The 21,896-nt window shown below is 39.1% G+C and overlaps 1 protein-coding gene across 1 annotated transcript; it reads left to right on the forward strand.

Moving 5' to 3' along the window:
• Positions 1 to 12,518: 12,518 nt before the first annotated feature.
• LOC139733231 (coiled-coil domain-containing protein 42 homolog) lies at positions 12,519 to 20,933 on the forward strand. Its single transcript, XM_071644069.1, has 9 exons — positions 12,519 to 12,714; positions 13,583 to 13,628; positions 14,530 to 14,706; positions 15,346 to 15,503; positions 16,315 to 16,397; positions 16,849 to 17,018; positions 18,890 to 19,000; positions 20,038 to 20,154; positions 20,808 to 20,933. The coding sequence occupies exons 1-9, from the start codon at positions 12,614 to 12,616 to the stop codon at positions 20,931 to 20,933; spliced, it is 1,089 nt and encodes a 362-aa protein (XP_071500170.1). The 5' UTR covers positions 12,519 to 12,613.
• Positions 20,934 to 21,896: the final 963 nt, after the last annotated feature.

A 21,896-nucleotide genomic window follows, 5' to 3' on the forward strand; every position in this document is an offset into this window, starting at 1 on the left:
AATGGCAGAGGTAAAAATGCCAGGGGTAAAAATGCCAGGGGTAAAAATAGCAGAGGTAAAAATGGCAGGGGTAAAAATGGCAGAGGTAAAATGTTAGAAGTAATGAGAGCTATTTCGTTAGAGATAAACGTATGAAGAGGTTTTTAATGGCAACCTAGCCAGAGCAAACTCCCTGTAGTAACAGAAACAGTAAAAGGTCCCTGCCAATTTTTCATACCTGCATGTCTAGTATCAAGCAATTTTCTTTTCAGAAGTTTGCATACTTATTAAAATACCCATTAGCATAGCGCATAGAGACCTTACCAAAGGTATTATGCGCTATATAAGAACGGTGATAATAATAATAATAATAATAATAATAATAATAATAATAACAACAACAATAATAATAATAATAATAATAATAATAATAATAATAATAATAATATAGGACCTACCAGACCTATAGTAAGTTTGATATTTCACTGTATAGTGGTTAATATGTCCATTTTCAGGTGTACCGAGGCTCATCTTTTTACTGATGTAATTGGATTGTTGACTGGCCAAGCATATTTCAAGTTACATGAGTGTCCCATATTTCTCCCTGTGTCTCATTTCTCCCCGGTCTCCCCCGTGCTTTATTTCAGGAGAAGAAGGCACGAAAAGCGCGTATTGCGAGAAAGGTGTCAGAAACATGAAGAAAAAAAAAATCTGTCACTTTTACCTCGTCCTCTTTATCAATGGCATTTTTATCTCTAGCATTTTGACCACTGACATTTCGACCACTGACAACATTACCTCTGACATTTTTACCACTGACATAATCATTTACCTCGGACATTATACCCCTGCCATATTTACCTCTGACATTTTTACCTTTGTCATTTTTACCTCTGCCATTTTTACCTCCGCCATTTTTACCCCTGCCATTTTTACCTCTGCCATTTTTACCTCTGCCATTTTTACCTCTGCCATTTTTACCCCTGCCATTTTTACCTCTGCCATTTTTACCTCTGCCATTTTTACCCCTGCCATTTTTACCTCTGCCATTTTTACCTCTGCCATTTTTACCCTTGCCATTTTTACCTCTGCCATTTTTACCTCTGCCATTTTTACACCGAACCAATACCACAAAGTCTTCAAGTTTCAAGTCAATACCAATTGAGCTGAGCGGTGAAAATTTGCCCATGTTGCTTTCACGATCTCTTTGACTAGTTTTCAAAGAACACCGAAAGAGAAGTTTCTACTCTTACGGGCAAAGTTATGATCAGCAATGCAAATCTATAATGCTAAATATGTATTTCTTAGAAATGTTCTTAATCTATGATCTAAGATAAGCCATATCCTTATCTCGAGCCTTATTTGCAATGCTCAATTCCAATGTGAGCTTTCTTTGCCGTAAAATGTTTTACTGTCATCTTATCAGGGGAAAGTTGTGTGTTGTTTTGTTGTTATTGAATTGTTGTTTTATTTGTTGTGTGATATGCTATTCTGATTATAATTATGTCTTTTTAGGGGAGTATAATCATCCCTCGCGAAAAGGTAGGCAAAAACCATTCGCTTTGATCATATTGTGCTGGGCGAGTCTGACGCACTTATCAAGGTGGATCCTCTATAATTGCGTAATTTTAAATTTCCAGAATATGACATGATATAATCGTATATGATAGCCTACAAAGCAAGATTCTATTTATCTATTCATATTTTTTTTATTGCCTTCAGCAAAATAATGAGAGATTGGTCGCTTTCTGCCATCCAATGTGACTGGATTTATCAATTAATATACATAGAATCATGTCAAGGTTCGACATTAATTGTGGTGGCCCGGTTGCCCGTGGCCTCCAGAAGTGAAAGTCGGGCCACCACTTAAAGAATGTTTTGACCCGATCAAAATATTTTCATTTTCATCATTTTTCTTTCTTACTTCTTATTCATAGTAATGAAAGTATATGGTATTTGAAGCACAATATCTGCCAATTTTTACTTGATGATCATGAATCTTTGTTTATTCATTTATTTATTATTTTGTAACCATGCGCCAGACTTTAACTAAAAGGAAATATTTCAAAGATATTAGATTTAATGATTTTTGATTACCCGAACGGGCCAACAAAAGAAAAAGATGGAAATATATGAATATACATATATATATATATATATATATATATACGTACATGCATACATACATATACATAATGAACAGATAAACAAAGGTGTCTGCGATGTCGTTGTTTTCATCTGCCACCTGACCATGTTCAAATCTAAAACTCGTCTTTATAGTTAGAAAATTGTACTACTGATATGATATAATACATAGAGGCCGCGGAAGTGGCTTCAGAAGCGGGAGTGGTTCAGAAGTTATTTGAAAGACAGAAAACAATTTGTTTGTATAAACAATGAAAAATCTTCTTTGCGCTCAGTTGATTGTGGAGTTCCACAAGGAAGTATACTAGGGCCGTTACTTTTTATTATCTACATCAATGATTTTCCCAAATCTTCAAATGTTCTTTCTTTTATATTATTTGCAGATGATTCTAATCTTTTCTTTTCTCATTCAAATCCTCATACATTAGTTGATGTCATGAATATAGAATTGAACAAGATAATGCAATGGCTAAGAGCAAATAGATTATCGCTTAATTTGCAGAAAACAAATGTGATGTTGTTTAGTAATACCCTTGATAAATTGCCACATGATATAATTTTTGAAAATGAAGTGATAAAACAGGTTTATTCTGTTAGATTTCTTGGTGTAACTGTAGACAGTAAGCTTTCTTGGAAACAGCATATAGATTGTATATGCCGCACTATTTCCAGTAACATAGGTGTAATTAATAAAGTAAAGTTTTGTTTTTCTGTTAAAAAGTTGCTAATGTTATATTCAACGTTAATTTTACCTTATTTAACGTATGGAATTATAGTATGGGGAAATACACATTCAACTTACTTGGATAAATTATTATTGTTACAAAAAAAAGCACTTCGAGTAATATGTAATACCTCCAAATATTCCCATACTGACTGTTACGACCAAAATCACTCTGAGAATGATCGCACAAAAGAAACAATCAACTGATGTTCAGGCGGTTTATTAACAGTGACATTGTGGGTACAGACTGGTAATCGGCGTCACATCAATACAACAATGGTCAATAGAAACAGTTATAAATCGGTAGTAGAATCACTTACACGTATTAAATAATTCTTTGAAAGTGTCCAAATACGATGTTCGATGCACAGACGAATGATCCTTGACGCACCGATGAATGATTCCTCCGACGTAACTCCAGAGGCGCAGGTTACGATAGTCCACGGTATAGATCCGGGGTAAAATCCACGAAATATGTCCACGGGGAAACGTGCAGAATCCAAACGTTGTGACGACCACGTCCAGTTGAGGCGTTGAATGACGATTCACATAATAATGTCCAGCTAAGAATCCAGCCCGTCACAGCTTTGCCGTAGCAATGTCCGTTGACATTAAAATATGGAGTCCAATGAAGGCACATTAATTCTCTGCAGGCAAAATGTCTCCCAGGCCAAGTATCTCCACAAACATAACAGGTCAGCAGGTAACATAGGACTGACTATAACAAGTCGCTTCAGAGCCAGAAGTGACGTAACTCTCAGAGCAGAGGTGTTGGGTACTCTGCCTACTGCAGAATTTCTCTAGCTTATATACTATCTATTCACCCCTTCTAGCACATTCTATAACTCTCTCCAACCTACTAGCCAGTCTAAGTTCCAGGAAACCTGGATGACTCACTGCCTAACTATGTACAAAACATCACTGCCAAGAATAACTACCAATCACATTGGGCTACAGGGACAGTGCCTCACTCAGCCAAATATGTTAGCACTTCCCAGAACTTTCTGGAATGGGTGAAATCATTCTAGATTGAGTGAGCTATAATGTATTTCCTGTTACATGCATGTACTGTATAGCTACATTGTATACCATCTAGAAAATTCTCCACTTATCTGGTCAGCCTGTATGTACTATATCTATACCACATAGAATGTTCTCCATTAATCTGGTCAACCTGTGTACATACACATTAAAACAATCATGCATGCAGTACATCATACATGTACATAACTACTAGTGTGTACATTTGTGACACCATCCCCCATGGGAAAAAGAAAGCCTTGCTGTAGCAAGGGTTTCTTTTACCTTCACAATTTATCATTATTATTTATAGTGAATGTGAGGTAAAATCCAAGTCAAGCTACAATAATCACATACTATCACATGCCTTTTGGATAGCTGTATTAATTCCATGTTCTCTTTTCATGGATACTATTTACAATGATATTGCTTGGATTCTCGGAGCTTATATAATCATATCAAACTGTTTTGCACACATTAATGAATATGCTAAACACATACACTGGAAATGATACGCGGTGAAAACTTTTCACCTTTGATACTCTCTTCAAGTTACACTCTTGACAGAGCGTCGGCAATTACATTGTTTTTGCCTGCCACATGTTTGATTTTGAGTGCATATGGCTGCGTCATCATGCTCCATCTGAACAACCTGTTGTTCTTCATTTTGAACCGGTCTAAAAAGACCAAGGGGTTGTGGTCAGTATAGACTGTGATCTCCCCTTTGCTATTTGTCAAGTACACTTCGTATTGCTGGAGGGCAAGGATGAGACTGAGAGCCTCCTTCTCAATTGTGGAGTACTTCTTCTGGTATGCGTTCAATTTTTTGGAGAAGTAGCTAACTGGTCGTTCAGTGCCTTCTTCATCTTCTTGGAGCAAAACCGCTCCCACTCCTACATCGCTAGCATCTATTGCCACCTTGAATGGCTTTGCGAAGTCAGGAGCTGCCAAAACAGGCTCATTAGCAAGGACTGCCTTTAGTTTCTCGAAGGCTCTTTGACACTCATCAGTCCAGGTGTACTTTGCCTTGCCCTTCAGCAGGTTTGTTAGGGGGGTGACTACAGTGCTGAAATTCGGTACAAATTTCCTGTAGAAACCAGCCATGCCCAGAAATCTGAGCAACTCCTTCTTGGATTGGGGAATGGGAAAGCCTAGTATAGCCTCTACCTTGGCTTCTCTTGGCAATACTTGTCCCTGACCGACTACATGCCCGAGATACACCACTTTGGCCTTTGCAAATTCACTCTTTGCCAGATTAATCACCAATCTGGCCTCCTTGAGTCGATCGAAAAGTTGCCGCAAGTGTGTAATGTGCTCCTCCCACGTGTCACTATACACTAGGATGTCATCAATGTATACGACACAGTTGTTAAGTCCGGCAATGATTTGGTTTGTCAGCCGTTGGAAGGTGGCCGGAGCATTTTTCATGCCGAATGGCATTACTTTGCATTGGAACAAGCCATCTGGTGTAGCAAAGGCAGAAATCTCTCTGGCTTTGTCGGTCAAGGGCACTTGCCAGTATCCCTTTAGAAGGTCTATTTTACTGACATATGCAGAATTTCCGACCCTGTCAATGCAGTCTTCAAGTCTGGGAATGGGGAAAGAATCTGTTTTCGTCACGGCATTTACCTTGCGGTAATCTATACAGAATCTTTGAGACCCATCCGGTTTGGGCACCATGACGATTGGGAGCTCCAACTGCTTTTACTCGGTTCTATTATGTCATTGTCTAGCATGTATTGAACCTCTTCCCTTACTTTTTGCAATTTGCTTGGGTTTAGTCTGTAAGGGTTTTGCTTGATAGGGTCAGCATCTCCTACATCAACATCATGTACAGCCAGAGGGGTGCAACCTGGTTTGTCTTTACACAGTTCTTTGTACTCATGTAACAGACTAGTCACATCTTTCCTCTGATTATCAGGTAGGTAGTTCAGTGCCTCATCTACTTTCCCTAACATCTCTGAGTTAGACAACCTGGCACTAGAGGGCTCACTTCCATGCTCATCTTGAGCTTCTCCCTCTTCCTCTACTTCCTCTTCTACCACCTGAGCTACGCCTACCGGCTGACCAGCCTTTCTCTCATAGTACTCTTTCAGCATGTTTACATGACACACCCTCTGATCTTTGCGTCTGTCTGGCGTACTGATCACATAGTTCACATCATTGAGTTTCTTTTTGACATAGTATGGGCCACTGAACTTGGCTTTCAGTGGTTCACCTTGTATGGGCAGCAGTACAAGAACTTTGTCACCTGGGTTGAAAGTTCGGGCTTTGGCGTTTTTGTCTGCCTTTCTCTTCATAGAGTCTTGTGACACTTTCAAGTGATCCCTAGCTACCTCACAAGCCTTTGAAAGCCTTTCACGAAACTTTGACACATAGTCAAGTAGGTGGACCTCATCATCCTCAGTCATGAATTTCTCTTTGATGAGCTTCAGTGGGCCCCTAACTTCATGACCATACACCAACTCAAATGGGCTGAAACCCGTCGACTCATTTGGGGAGTCCCTCGTTGCGAACAGCAGGAAAGGGATGCCCTTATCCCAATCCTCGGGATACTCCTCACAGAATGCCCTAATCATTGTCTTTAGGGTCTGGTGGTAGCGCTCCAACGCACCTTGGGATTGGGGATGATAAGCTGACGACTTCAGCTGCTTGACACCCAAACGATACATCACCTCTTGAAATATGCCTGACATGAAATTTGACCCTTGGTCAGACTGCACTTCCTTGGGCAACCCATACCTAGTGAAAAACTGCACTAGAGCATCTACCACAGTCTTAGCAGTGATATTTCGCAATGGGATAGCCTCTGGAAACCGTGTAGACATATCCATGATTGTCAAGAGGTACTTGTGACCCGACCTAGTCCTAGGCAAAGGTCCAACACAGTCAACTAGAACCCGACTGAATGGTTCTTCAAACGCAGGAATCGGAATCAATGGCGCCGGTTTCACTGAATGCTGTGGTTTACCAGCCACCTGACATGTGTGACAAGTCTTACAAAACTCAGCCACATCCACATTCAACCCTGGCCAATAGAAATGCCTCATGATCCGATCCTTTGTCTTTCTGACGCCTAAATGGCCGCCAACTGGTAACTCGTGAGCAATCCTCAAGATCTCACCGCGGTAACTAGGAGGGACAACAACTTGACGGACCACCGTCCAATCCTCATCAGCTGGCCTATGGGGAGGTCTCCACTTCCTCATCAAAATGCCATCTTTGACATAATAGCACTCAGGGACCTTTTCAGCTTCAGCCTCAGAACACGCCGTCTGAGACAAGCCTTTCAACTCAGAGTCTGCCTGCTGTGCTTCAACCAAGGAAGACTTGCTAAACAGCCCATCACTGTTAGCCTCGGAGCCTAATACAGCAACCCCATCATTTAAATCCTTGAAAAAGGTTTCTGCCAACCAAACACCGGAATTCTCCTCCACATCAACAGAATCCGCATCATCTTGAACAGCTCTACGAGCCTGAGACCTAGTCACAACACAATCTGGGAAAATCCCAGGAAATTCCTCCTGCAACTGCTCAGTTTCAGCAACCACCACTGGTTTCTCCGAAACAACTGGAGACGCAACCACCTTGTCCCCAGCCAAGTCATTCCCCAACAAAAAGTCAATGCCTACCATGGGCAACTCAGGAACAACTCCAACAGTAACAGGACCAGAAACTAGGTCACACTTCAAATCCACTCTATACAGTGGCACTGACATATAACTGCCATCAACAGTCTGAATCAAGACTTTTGCATTCACTGCACTATCTGGTGGAAAAGTCATACCACCATCCACCATCAACGACTGAGAGGCCCCCGTATCCCGCAGGATGACCACTGGCTTACCTGCCTCACCAGAAGTACATGGGGTCACCTCACCATCAAACAAAAAGCTACGATAGCTCTCATCCACCTGCTTCAGCCTATCTTTGAATTTGGGAGATTGACTTTCAACGGCCTGTGTTTCACTGAACGGGACACTGTTTTCGGGTAGGACACTTTTTGACATGACAAATCCCAAGTCCTTCTTTGTTTTGTTTTGCAACTTCCAACACTGTGACTTTACATGCCCTGTCTTGTTACAGTGAAAACATTTGATGACATTTCCACTTGTACTGGACCCTTTGTCAGATTGAGACTTCGGTGCCGATGAAGTTTCAGAACTCGTGCCTTTTTCAGGACCAGCATTCTTTGGATTGCTCGACTGATTTTTGTCTCTCTTATTTCCAGAGAAATTCCTGAAAGGTGGTCTGTTGTCATTTCTGTGGGTCAGCTCATACTCATCAGCCATCAAGGCTGCTTTATGGAAACTTGTCACTTTGTGATCATCCAAATGCGACCTCACACTGAAAGCAACACTCTTTTTGAATTCTTCCAAGAGAACAACCTCACGTAGGTTATCAAAATCCTGATCCACTTTCAGGGATCTGTACCACCTATCGAACATCATTTCTTTTTCACGAGCGAACTCAACATGTGTCTGGCCTGGTTTTCGGTACGAATTTCTGAACTTGTGTCTGTACGCCTCTGGCACCAACTCATAAGCATTCAACACTGCTTTCTTGACTGTAGCATAGTCACGTGATTGCTCTTCAGAGAGAGATGAGTACACATCGGCAGCTTTGCCGACAAACACACTTTGAAGGAGCAAGGGCCAAAATTCCTGTGGCCAGTTCAAACTGTTAGCCACCTTCTCAAATGACACAAAATATGCATCAACTCTGTTTTCTTCAAACTTTGGCACCAATCGAATGTTCTTGGCCAAATCGAATTCAGGGGGAGCCCTTTCATGATTTTCAACAGTCTGTGCATGAGTCAATTCCATCTCACGCAATTTCAGTTGTTGCTCCACTTCAAATTTCTTCTGTTCCATTTCAAGTTTCTTCATTTCAATTTCTCTTTGTTTGTCCCTTTCCTTCATTTCCATTTCTAGTCTCATCTTCTCTTTCTCCATTTCCATTTCTTTCTCCTTCATTTGCAATTTAGCAAGCTCAAGCCGTGTCTGATCTGAAATTTGAGCTTGATCAGGAGTAACAATTTCTTCTTTGAGCTCCATGTGACCAGCTACTAAGTCAAGAATCTCTGCCTTTCTAGCACCTTGTGGAACATCAACATTTAAATGCTGTGCAACAGCAGTCAAATCACATTTGCGTAACCTTTGCAAATCTTTGAGGGACAAATCTGTCCTCTGAACAAATGCCTGAACATCCATTGTACTGATTGACATTGTCACAATGTATTAGACACAATATACAATTGAACAATCAACTCAACCGGTATTTTGTCTGTACCAATATTCTGGATTCCGGAACGTTCCAAATTCTAAGTTTTGGCTTTAAATTCACTTCTCGGACACAAGCCCCCAATTTTGTTACGACCAAAATCACTCTGAGAATGATCGCACAAAAGAAACAATCAACTGATGTTCAGGCGGTTTATTAACAGTGACATTGTGGGTACAGACTGGTAATCGGCGTCACATCAATACAACAATGGTCAATAGAAACAGTTATAAATCGGTAGTAGAATCACTTACACGTATTAAATAATCCTTTGAAAGTGTCCAAATACGATGTTCGATGCACAGACGAATGATCCTTGACGCACCGATGAATGATTCCTCCGACGTAACTCCAGAGGCGCAGGTTACGATAGTCCACGGTATAGATCCGGGGTAAAATCCACGAAATATGTCCACGGGGAAACGTGCAGAATCCAAACGTTGTGACGACCACGTCCAGTTGAGGCGTTGAATGACGATTCACATAATAATGTCCAGCTAAGAATCCAGCCCGTCACAGCTTTGCCGTAGCAATGTCCGTTGACATTAAAATATGGAGTCCAATGAAGGCACATTAATTCTCTGCAGGCAAAATGTCTCCCAGGCCAAGTATCTCCACAAACATAACAGGTCAGCAGGTAACATAGGACTGACTATAACAAGTCGCTTCAGAGCCAGAAGTGACGTAACTCTCAGAGCAGAGGTGTTGGGTACTCTGCCTACTGCAGAATTTCTCTAGCTTATATACTATCTATTCACCCCTTCTAGCACATTCTATAACTCTCTCCAACCTACTAGCCAGTCTAAGTTCCAGGAAACCTGGATGACTCACTGCCTAACTATGTACAAAACATCACTGCCAAGAATAACTACCAATCACATTGGGCTACAGGGACAGTGCCTCACTCAGCCAAATATGTTAGCACTTCCCAGAACTTTCTGGAATGGGTGAAATCATTCTAGATTGAGTGAGCTATAATGTATTTCCTGTTACATGCATGTACTGTATAGCTACATTGTATACCATCTAGAAAATTCTCCACTTATCTGGTCAGCCTGTATGTACTATATCTATACCACATAGAATGTTCTCCATTAATCTGGTCAACCTGTGTACATACACATTAAAACAATCATGCATGCAGTACATCATACATGTACATAACTACTAGTGTGTACATTTGTGACACTGACGGATTATTTGTGGAGAATAAGGTTTTAAAAGTAAGGGATTTGTATTATTATTACCTTGGTCAATTTATGTACAGTTTGTATAATAAGTCACTTCCTTCAGTTTTTGAGAATATGTTTAATAAGAATAAAAATATTCATAAATACCCCACTCGTCAAACAGATGAATATCATTTGCCCCTTACCCGAACTCTATTTACAAAATCCACGTTTATCTACAGTGGCCCAAAATTTTGGAATTCCCTTGAGAAAAATATAAAAGATTCCATTAGTTTGAAATCATTCTCTAGTAATTTAAAGAAATATTTGATTAGCTCATGTGTATGTACCCCATGATTAGTTTGACTGATTGGAATTGTTGTTCTTTTTCTTCACCCTGTATCGAGAATGTTGACCTGCCCTTCGCTCTCTCTACTCCCCCTATCCCCCTCCCGCCCTCTCTTTCCCTACTCTCTTCTGTGTGTGCACAATGTATGTGGATGCATACATGTATGTGTACGTGCGTGTGTGTGCGTATGTGTATGTGGGTACGTGTGTGTGCTTGTGTGTATGTGTATGTGTATGTGTGTGTGTATGTGTATGTGTATGTGTATGTGTATGTCTATGTCTATGTCTATGTGTATGTGTATACATGTGAAAGCGTATACACTGTACTTCATGTAACCATCCGATTTGATTGAATGAAAACTGTATACTTTCAATGATTAGCTTGTACGGTACATGTATCGTTGTATTGTGTTATAAAGTCATATATAATTAATGTATTGTAGTAATGTAACGTAAGTGAGGGGACTGCAATCTACAAGTTCGCTTTTTAGCAGCCCCTCAATTTCCATTTCCATGAAGTTCTTTTAAGAACCAATATGTATTATTATGTTCCAATATATGTAATCATGTCAAAGTGTATTACCTGTGTTTGATTGGAAATGAAATAAAAAAACATGCATGTGAACATGCATGTGTGAAATGAAATGAAAGGAGGGAGCTCTTTGAGTAAGGAAAACAAAAATCGGAAAAATATAAGTAAAAATAATCCAAACTTTAAAAAAAGCAACAAATACCATGACTTTCCGAAAGTGTCGTCCTCAGACTCATTCCGTCACTTGTGTGGTTGTAACTTTGACCGTGTACCTTATTGAAGGTCCCCACTGGTACTTCACAATCGTACGATTCACATCATTGGGCTCAAACATTTCTTCCGTAATTTCTATTTTCTCTTAACTCAAATTCCTCAACAATCACTGCCGCAGCCATTACCGATCTTTTTTATCATCGTAAACGTTGTCCGATGTAGTCATCGATATATTCGCCTCTTCCTTCTCATCACTGCTATTTTTATTTATTTTCTTTTGAGGGGTTAAAGAGGACATCTTTGCATGCAGGTGTGCCGGAACAGAAGATATACCGTACAACGCTGATAAGTCTACAAAATACACAATTTATGTCCAAATTCGGAATTGATGGCTGTACAGAAAAAAAAAGTACAAATGAGAAATGTGCAAGTCGAAACACTTTTCTAACATTCTCTCATTCATCCTTATTTTCATGAAATTGAGGCCACAACATTCTGGTCAAATATTCATCTAAGAATGCCATATTAGGACGATTTTAAGTTAGAATAAAAGTTACTGACATTTTGCAATACGCTATGAACGATTTAAGAAACCATTCAGATGAAAGTGCAGTCGTCACTATTCGTGACAAGAAATCGAAGTAATTTTAGAGCTGTTTGCGTTCCAAATTGCTATTGATCAACGTGTGATTGATAGTAGTTGCGCAACACTAAACAGCGAAGTGGAAATTACAATACAATTCATTCATGACAGCCGATGGCTTCTTTGAAAATGAAGGTACAAAGGAATCTATCCTGAAATTTCTCTTTTGTGAAAATTGATTTGGGACGATTTTGTTTATCACGTCTTGTTATTCGCCTATTCTGCTTCAAATTTGTGTCTGCGTATACTTCACTCTAAATTATTATTACCACTTGTTCTTCACGCAGCAGACGCTGAAAACGTTTCTTACAGATAATACACAGTTATAGGATGTCTCCCTCTCTTGACTAAAAAAAGCGTGGGACGTCCCCTTGACGACAGCAAATTTGCATACATAATTGAAAAGCGTGTGTGTACACTCTACTACACACCACTGCACTCGATTCATGATCGAGACAGGTTCATACGGTTGAACCGATACGCGAGAAAACCTCGATGGAATGTACACCTAAATTTCTTTGCTGCATTTTCCCTTGACCTTGAGACGACCTGTTCTAATGGCCAACATGACATTCTCAGGAACGACAACTTTTCCGTACAAACTTGACCTCGAGCCTCAAAAACAAAGTGTCTTTGTGACACAACTCGGAGAGAGAGGGTAAGTCTTGCTTGCGGTCGTGTAGATATTTACGTGAGTACATACGATGTGTATTCCATTGAATATCTTCACCACAGCGCGGGTGACAACTCCACACACCAACACTGCAACAGGTCTTGACTTTTGTTGTACATCAAGTATCAAAATCAACAACAAATAGATTAACGAAGCGTCGTCGAACGCCACTTCCAGAAATATGACCTTGAACTTCAAAGGTGAAAGCGATGAGTTTGAGTGACTGATATAGCGATCTCTTCAGTCTTACTGCAACAGTGTGCAAAAATTGTCATAGGACTGCTGTAGAAAATTGAATTGACCAGGCACTGCACACACACAGTGGGTAACACAATATCAAGAAAAGTAGATTGAAGAAGAAGTAAACTTACCATCTCATTAATGAACTGAGGTGCAATCTATGGTAAAATCATCTGAACAGCTAGAAATGTCTATGTCTTTTTTTTATTTGTTTGGCACTGCATATTTTGTGGTGTATGTGAATGACAGATAATTGAGAAATTAAATGATATCTTATTATCTATATGATGTAATATGGTGGTAACTAAAACTTACAAAATATCTTGAGAGATTGGATGGCAAAAGGAAAGGAATATATAAAGTCAGACTTTTACTAAGTGATATATTAAGTTATATATATAATTATATACATATATTTCCATTATGTATGCACTGTATGGTAATTTCATTAGAACTTAATGATTATACATGTATATATTTATATTTTATACACATTTAACATCCCTTTATTTAAAAAAGAACATAGGAAGATATGCATGCATATGAGTAGGCCTATATATAAGATTGCATTTTGAGAGTACAGTTTTTGTCTGCTTTTGTTATCATTCTGCAGTGATGAGGAAGATGACAATGTCAACAGATATCCGATTGTGAAAGAGGTGAGACTGGCTTGCATTTGAACAGATGTACTGGCTTGCATTTGAACTGATGTACTGGCTGTATATACTGCCTACCGTATAGCATGCTAACTTATTTGTGCAACTGTGTATCTATCTAAGTTGCTAGCTGTGATTATTGACACATTTTGCATTATAAGCCAAATTTTGTGAAGTTGACAGTGAGTTTTAGAAGAAAAAATGATAATAGATGACTGATTGTATTAAACAGGCATGTTTCATATTCTGTAGATTTAAATCTGAATTCAGATTTTTCCTCAAGTATACTCACATTTTGCTTTTTCCATTTATCAAAATCACCTGAAAATGTTGATTTCTGATTTTTTCAACAAACCTCAATATCATCCCTGTTGTAAAGACACTTATTTTCATCAACATAATATATATACATATCAGAATATTATACATGCATGTATACATGTATGTGTGTCTATGTATACATGTGCATAAGTACATTAGTGTGTCTAGTGTGTATTTTGGGGTCTCTGTTTTCATAGTAGACATGAAAGTGTTCCATGTATTTTGAAAGTTTGATTAACCCTGATTCTTACTGGCTCACTTATGTTTCAAGAAATTTTGCTTTGAACAGACAGCTCTACTTTTTAGTTGAACATAGCTTCTTTCTCCAACTAAACTTCATTATTGTTCAATGTACCTGGTAGATTGTGTCATCTAGAGGATGCTGAGCCAGGCATTTTAGTTAGAAAAACTTATAATCAGCATCTTTGTAGAAAAGTAAATGAGAACATAATGTGCAGTTATTCAAAACAGACATTTGAAGTTGTCGAAGAATCATAACAAGGGGCAACAGAAGAGCTGGGAGATGTAATGAGAACACACTGATGGTGTATGTTGACTTGCTGTTTCTCTCGATTGGATGCAGTCGGCCGGGAAGCTGATTGAGACCGGACTCAACACTTTACAGAAGACGCTGCTCCTGAAACGGGAAGTGGAGGTGGATGATGTCACCCAGGAGCTCCACACCAAGCGGATCCAGTTCCAGAGCCGCATGGAGGAGTGCGAGAAGAAGAGGGCAGAGCTGCAGAAGAAGCAACAACTGGTGAGGATTTAGATTATCCCAGAGTTCCATTTCATGAAAAAGGCTGTCATGATAACAACTCTTGCTGCAATGGCAAGTGTCCTGGCAGTGACAAGAATCCTGTCTCTGGAGTGGCTGTTAGTATAAGAAGTTGCCATTCTAGCAAGACTTGCTGTCGTAGCATATTACATGAAAAGACACCCTGGTTAAAGTCCTTACAAGTTTAGGGAATAATTTTGGGTGTTATGGAATAGGGCAAAACGTCTGCTGAAGGAGACCTTGTACGCAGCCAAATTAAGTGAAATAATAGGCACATTGTTGTGTATAAGTTGGTTTCATTTTGAAAAACTAAAGAAACATCGAGTAGAAACTACACCTTATTGAGTTGCCTTTGTTGGTAAAATTACTGTTTATTCCACATGAAGATTGCTTAGTTTTTCAATGTATACTTTTGTACAATTTTGTTGCGAGAAATGGCGTGAGATACAAAATGCAGCAAATGTAAACTGCACAAGTTGAATATGGATGTGGGGATAAGAGAGTCAATATTGTCATAGAGGACGGAGAGTGAGAGCTAGAGGAAAGAAATGGTAGAGATGATGACTTTGGCATCGTAAGCATAATGTGTTGCTAACCTCACCACATCAACATTTTTGACAGATGAAAGACAGGGTGGCCAAATTCGACAAGTTTATCCAGGAGACGGAGGCCAAGAGGCGGCGTGCCATCCACAAATATCAGCAGGAACTCAAGTTAAAGGAACAAAAGCAGCTGGAGTATGAACAACTTGCAGAACAACTAAATGAACTCAAGAGCATGTAAGTATAAATTCTACTTTATGTAAATTTTCATTACCATTTGTAAATAAATTAAGTGATTTCTTCTTGTATATCATATTTCTCTATGTGTGAAATACTGTATATACTTTTATAATCTAATTCAACCTCAATTCATAGTGATACTAATGGACAGTGACATAGTAGCAGTATCTATTAATACTTTATGAAATGTTCCAATAACACAGATGTCATGTATGCACAAAATCTTGACCTTGACAATGTACATATACTGGGCTCAATACTATTTTTTTGCTGAGCCATAAAAATCTATAGATTTGAAATTTTGTGGCCTGAATAGAAGTATATTGGTAGAAGTAAAAGGAAAAAAATTAATCAATTTTGAATCATAGTGGCCCAATCAAGCCACCAAAAGATAACATTTTTGGAAAATTTGATGGCCCGACACAGTGGCCCCGGACCACTGGGTCACTGGTAATGTTGAGCCCTGCATATATATCCCTACAAATTATTCGTTGTATATATTTTTGAAGGTGATATCTTGATATAATTAGCAGAAATTAGTGTCAGGTGTGAAACCATGCTTCTCTGAATGATCACATGCAGTAATCATTTGATATTTTCTAGCACTGATCCTATCTTTGGAAAAACTATACATTTGAGATACCGCATCATTCTGCTGGTTTGTGTGTGACTGAAAGTCTAAGCTTATCACAAAGAGGGCATATATTGCTTTTGATGTTTATTCATGCTAAATAGATTGTCATAAGAAATATGTCAGATAGCAAGACTTATCATTTGCTATGAAATTGTATACTTTTCTCTTTCACAGACACAACAAACTCAATGAGAAGATCAAAAAATACAAGAAATTTGAAGAGTTCCTGATGAAGGTCCTAGACAACATTCCAGAAAGTGAGTATTCATGCAGTTACAATATATTCTCAATTTATAAATGGAACAGCATAGGTATGATTAACATATGCCTGCTCCTCTATTTCATTGAAATGTTTCATATGGACCATCAGTAATTGCAACATGGATCTGCAGGAAATATAAACAAATCAAAATCATGTTTTAAAATTGTCATGAAGAGATCATTGTTCAGTCAATCCCACACTGTATGTTTAGCTCTGTCATTTTCTCCTTGTTATAAGTGTAAGATATTTTGTATGTCCATGCTTGTTCCATGAATATGCACAATATCATCCTGGATTGATGCTCATGTTGTATACAAGTGTATGGCTTCCATGTGTAGCTGACATTTATGATTTATGTTTTATGTCAAGACATGATTGCAATGACAAGATGTTTGTGATGACATTATTGTAAATGGAGGCATGGTTATGAATACTTTATTTTTCAGATTACCTGGAAGTGAATGATGACATGTTAAGGAGCATCATGGACAGGCATCGGACGCTGAGTTTCACCAACCAATCACTGGTGGACAGGGTCCAGTCTATGTACGATGAGGTCGAGGACAGAAACTTGCAACTGGACGAGCTCAAGTATGGTCACAACCAGAGCAAACTGGTGAGTTGGTCATTTTGTTCAATTTCTCAAAATTCTTTATCCAGGGGTTCTATCAATAGAATATATTGCACATAAACGGGGGCGGATCCAGGAATTCCTTAAAGGAAGGCGCCTTTGTAATATTAAAGGGGGGCGCACGCACCCCCCATTTTTTGTTTTTATTTCTTCTGTTTTAACCAAAACTAGAGAGGAGCGCGCGCCCCGTGCGCCCCCCTCTGGATCCGCCACTGCATAAACACACACAGTGTTACATTGTCAGGTACAAATGCCTAATATATAATTGTCCTATATGCCCAGTTGTCTAGTACATTCTCAAATTATGATATAATTATATAATGCAAAATGACTTGATCGGGGATATTCAAGTGACAAATCATACTAAGTGAATGTGTGACTTCAACATTCAGTGTATTTGTTGATATATTCAAGTGAGGAGATGTTTCTGATTCTGAAAAGAAGAAATGTGCAACCAATGTATAGAATTGCATACCTATTAATGTGAAGCATTTAAAGATTCATTAGAACATTGTGACACCTGCCATAACACGACCAGAAATTGTGATATATTCAATGATTGATTGTACAGCAGAATTCAGCACATCAACAATATGATTACATTCATTTCAAAGCAATGTTTTATCACAATGCTAACCTGTAAGATGAAATCCATGTACAATTTTTTTCTAACCAAGTGCACAGTGTCATATTTTTTTCTCTCCTTTTTTTTTTTTTTGTTATTCGCTACTGTAAGAAAAAAAAATCACTAGTGGCAAAGTTTCCTACCTTTTGACACTCTTTAGTCAACCTAGGCACACTGACCGTCACTCTAGTGGCAATGCAGGCAACAAATCAAAAAAATGGCACCCTAAAATCAATTTTCTGATGACTCTGGGCTCCTTCCAAATCACCGGCACATTGAATGCAAAACACCTGTCATATTTCCTGTCAATCATCACTCTGCAGTCAGTGAATGCAATCAATAAATTATCACCTGTTCGCAGCCACTCATGCACCTGTTCGTGGCTTTCAATGAATTACACAGGAATTTCATGAAAGGGAGCATGGGTAGCTACAGTGTACTTCACAAGACATTTATTTTGTCTGAATTTGCCATTTGACATTTGCCTCGCTTTTTGGCATCATATCAAAACAGTATGTCCTACAATGTGGGTGTACAGCAAGTCACTACAGTGTTCATGATTGATCATGACTAGGAAAGGAATGTATTTTTACATTTTTTTGTATGATGGCAGAAGTGGCAGATATGACCTTAGCAACAAGGGACAGTGTGCTTCAGACAAAGCAAACAAAATTCAAAAAACAAAATGGAGAAGAAACAAATGAATGACCTATTTTAGAAGTCTCTGAGGTTTTCTAGTGAGGTTTGACCTGTTTTTGACCAAGTAAGATTTTTATACCACACATTTTATTGCTGATAAAGTGCACAAGCACATGTGCATGAACACACACACACACACACACACACACACACACACACACACACACACACACACACACACACACACACACACACACACACACACACACACAAACACATGAAATTTACATTCTATTCCTAAAGCTGCAATCAAGAAGTATAATCAATTAATCAATGTATTGGAATTGATGCATTGTCAGTCGATGTTGAGGCTGTACTCAGCATTGATTAGGCTACAGGAGGTATTGTGTAGCTAACTTCCAACCATGAGGTCCAAATATGGTCATACATCATGTGTAGCTGTGGTCATACTTGCGATATTCCTTGTGATAGTATGGTACCAAATGCTAGTCTATACTTCAGACCTCAAACGCACTACTCTGACACCTAAACATTTAAAGCACCATCCCACTTATCTTTGTGCTGTCTTTAGGTGATCAACAAAGACCTTGCCGAACTGCAGCATCTTCAGGAGGAGAGGGTGGACATGAATGCACAGCTGGAGGAGATGCTCTTCAATGATATCTTCTCCTACCGAGAACAGGTGAGAAACATGATGCCGCAAAAGTTGATGAAGTGACAAGAGTGACTGCAAAAGAGACTACTTGCATAGTAGGTACGAACAATGCTGTTCATGTTGTTGTTTGCGTTGCCTCAAACACAGCAACAACAACATGAACAGCATTTTAGAGCTTTGAGGATATCATACTCGTGGGAACATTTCTTTTTCCTTTAGTAAATTTATACACACCAACATGGAGGATTTCCATCAAGCAACATGGAAGTGTGCATAATTTTTCTGTGAGGCTTGTCTTGTGTACCAGCACTGTAAAAGTGGAAATTTGCGCTGTGTTGAAATTTTCACGCATTTCGCGCAACCAGAGACTTGCGCGAAAATAAAAGCACACAAATATTTTTGCTTGCCATGTGTTCCAGTAGTTGATGTCTTGATTCAGCAGAATTAAAAACATGCGAAGCTCCTCTTACCCGGCCAAGCGCAAAGAATTATTCGCACGAAAATATCCACTTTTACAGTATATAAGAGCATTAAGTTTTAAACACTTGTACTCTGCATCCTGTCTATAAAAATTGTTTAGTACTGTAAAAGTGGATATTTTCACACTCAGCCAGGCAAGAAGAGTTTCATGTGTTTTTAATTCCATGGAATCAAGGCATCAACTACTGGAGCATACGGCAAGCAAAAATATGCAGGTGTTTTATTTTCGTGCTAAACGCGCTAGTTTCTGGTTGCGCAAATGCGTGAAAATTTCGGCACAACACTACAAAAATTTCCACTTTTACAGTATATGATATTTATATGTTTACACATATGTTTGCACACCATAGATGTATGTACAGCTAGGGAAAAGTTCCGTGCAAGTGCAAATTTAATCCTAAAAAACGTTTATCTTGTGAGTAGGTCAATTATTCATTTGCTGCAAACTTCCTCAGCTCCACAAAAATCATCTCAATGCAATATACTCTGTGTGCAGATTATAAATGTCAGGTATAAATCACCACAGCACATTGTAGATCGTACAGTTTCTCTTGTATGACTGATCTCTTTCCATCATTTTTCAGAGTGAAGTGCTGGGAAGGATAAAGATGGCCATCGACAACCTGGTGGAGAAATGCCACAAAAAGCATGATGAGCCACAGGAGATGTTATCCTACACAGACAAACTCACTCTCATCATGGTGAGTAATGTAAATGTGAAATATATTGCCTTGTGCATATACCTTGTGAACTTCATCTTCCACAGAACTTGTACCATAACAAGATGTCACCTTGCAAGCTTTCAGTCACTGACTTACATATGCAAATACTCTCTTGAAAGAAATGATTTATTATAAACAAGCAAAGTTCACCAGAATCAGCCTAAAGTGGATCCTCAATGTGGTGACAGTTCCATTTTTACAATACATTCCGTAGCAGGCAGTGTTTCTGGTCTTGTGTCCTTGTAGGTTCAAAACACAGAGTTTCACAGAACACTCCACTGAGTAGTTTAATAGGAACCTGTATAAAAAGTGCACAAAATGTAAAATGAAAGAAGAGTTCTGTAGGGAGAGGGAGTGCAAAATGTCCCTCTAATAATGCTCGTAGCACTACCTTTCTTTTTTCTTTTCTTTTTTTTGATGGCAGGAGACCTCAATTCTTGTCAATCAGAGTTCTTATTCTTATTTCATAGCTCTTGCTACACAGAGATTTATGTAAATACGAGTCAGCAAACAATTAGATTCTTTACGTAACTTTCCAAAACCTGAAAAGAGGGATCTTTAGTCTATTTTGTTTTGTCCTTATTGCGATTGTGATTTCCTCCGGATACCATATTTCACATTTTGAAATGCAGAACTGCGTGGTCGACACCGTTCACATCGAGAGGATGGCGAGACAGGGCCACGACATTTCATCAGCTACGTCATCAGCCGGGAAGCGAGAGAGATCGAGAGCGAAACAGTCCAGTGTCACCAAGTGAGAGGTCAATGCACTGATGTGGACGTGATTAATAAAAATCATCATGCACCTTAAATGCCCACGAGTAAGCTACCCAAGCAAGTCTAAGGACGTGCTCAATCGTGCCTCCGCTTGTTACACCTTGAGGCAAGCAATCGTGATAAATGTGCTGACACTGGCCAAAAACGAGGAGATTGTCTGCTCTCATCATCCACAGGAGAGCAGAAGTCTTCTTCATTTAGTCGCACATGTAGACTTCATCATGATGGCCGAGCAAGGCAGCATCTTCCCACAAAAAGGGAATGCAGATTATCTTGCTAATGTCCTATGGACAAAACTGTTTCAAGATATTTCCTCTTGTGAAGGTATTTGATCTCCAACTCTCCCCTTCATTCCCCACTCTCTATCTGTGCTACCATCTCTTGACTTCGATGGCCATTCCGTGCCTTAACTTTCAATTCTATGCTGCCTGCAACAGTTTCCTGCTCCCTCGTCATACTATTTCTTTCAACCATACCTTTCTGATACACATCTCTGCCTTATTATCACATTATTTTCATTATGTATTTCATAAGCTGTGGTGCGACTGGCACAAGGGCAGAAGCACAGCTACAAAATTGGATGCACAAACAGGTCACCAGGTCACACATCATCCAACCAAGAGGAAACATCTCATTTCTTTGTCTTGTTGGATGGACTGATGGATTGCACCCAATCTGAGTGACCCTCTGAAGTATTCCTGCAGTATATTTTGTTGTAATCTGCTGCAACATAATATTAATCATGTTTTAAATCTTATTGTTGGTGTTATTGTTCTGGATGTACACTCTGCTACATGAACAAAAGAGATGACATATATATGATATTTCAAGCAGCTAAGACAGTGACCAATCAATCATGTGTCATAAAAAGTTTTCATATCACCTTATGAATGTGTATGTCTAATCACAGAGATGCCGCTCAGATAACTCCATGAAGTCACATT

The sequence above is a fragment of the Diadema antillarum genome, unplaced genomic scaffold (assembly GCF_040938485.1).
Source record: "Diadema antillarum isolate AM-2024a unplaced genomic scaffold, OU_Dant_1.0 seq00000463_RagTag, whole genome shotgun sequence".
Lineage (NCBI taxonomy): Eukaryota > Metazoa > Echinodermata > Echinoidea > Diadematoida > Diadematidae > Diadema > Diadema antillarum.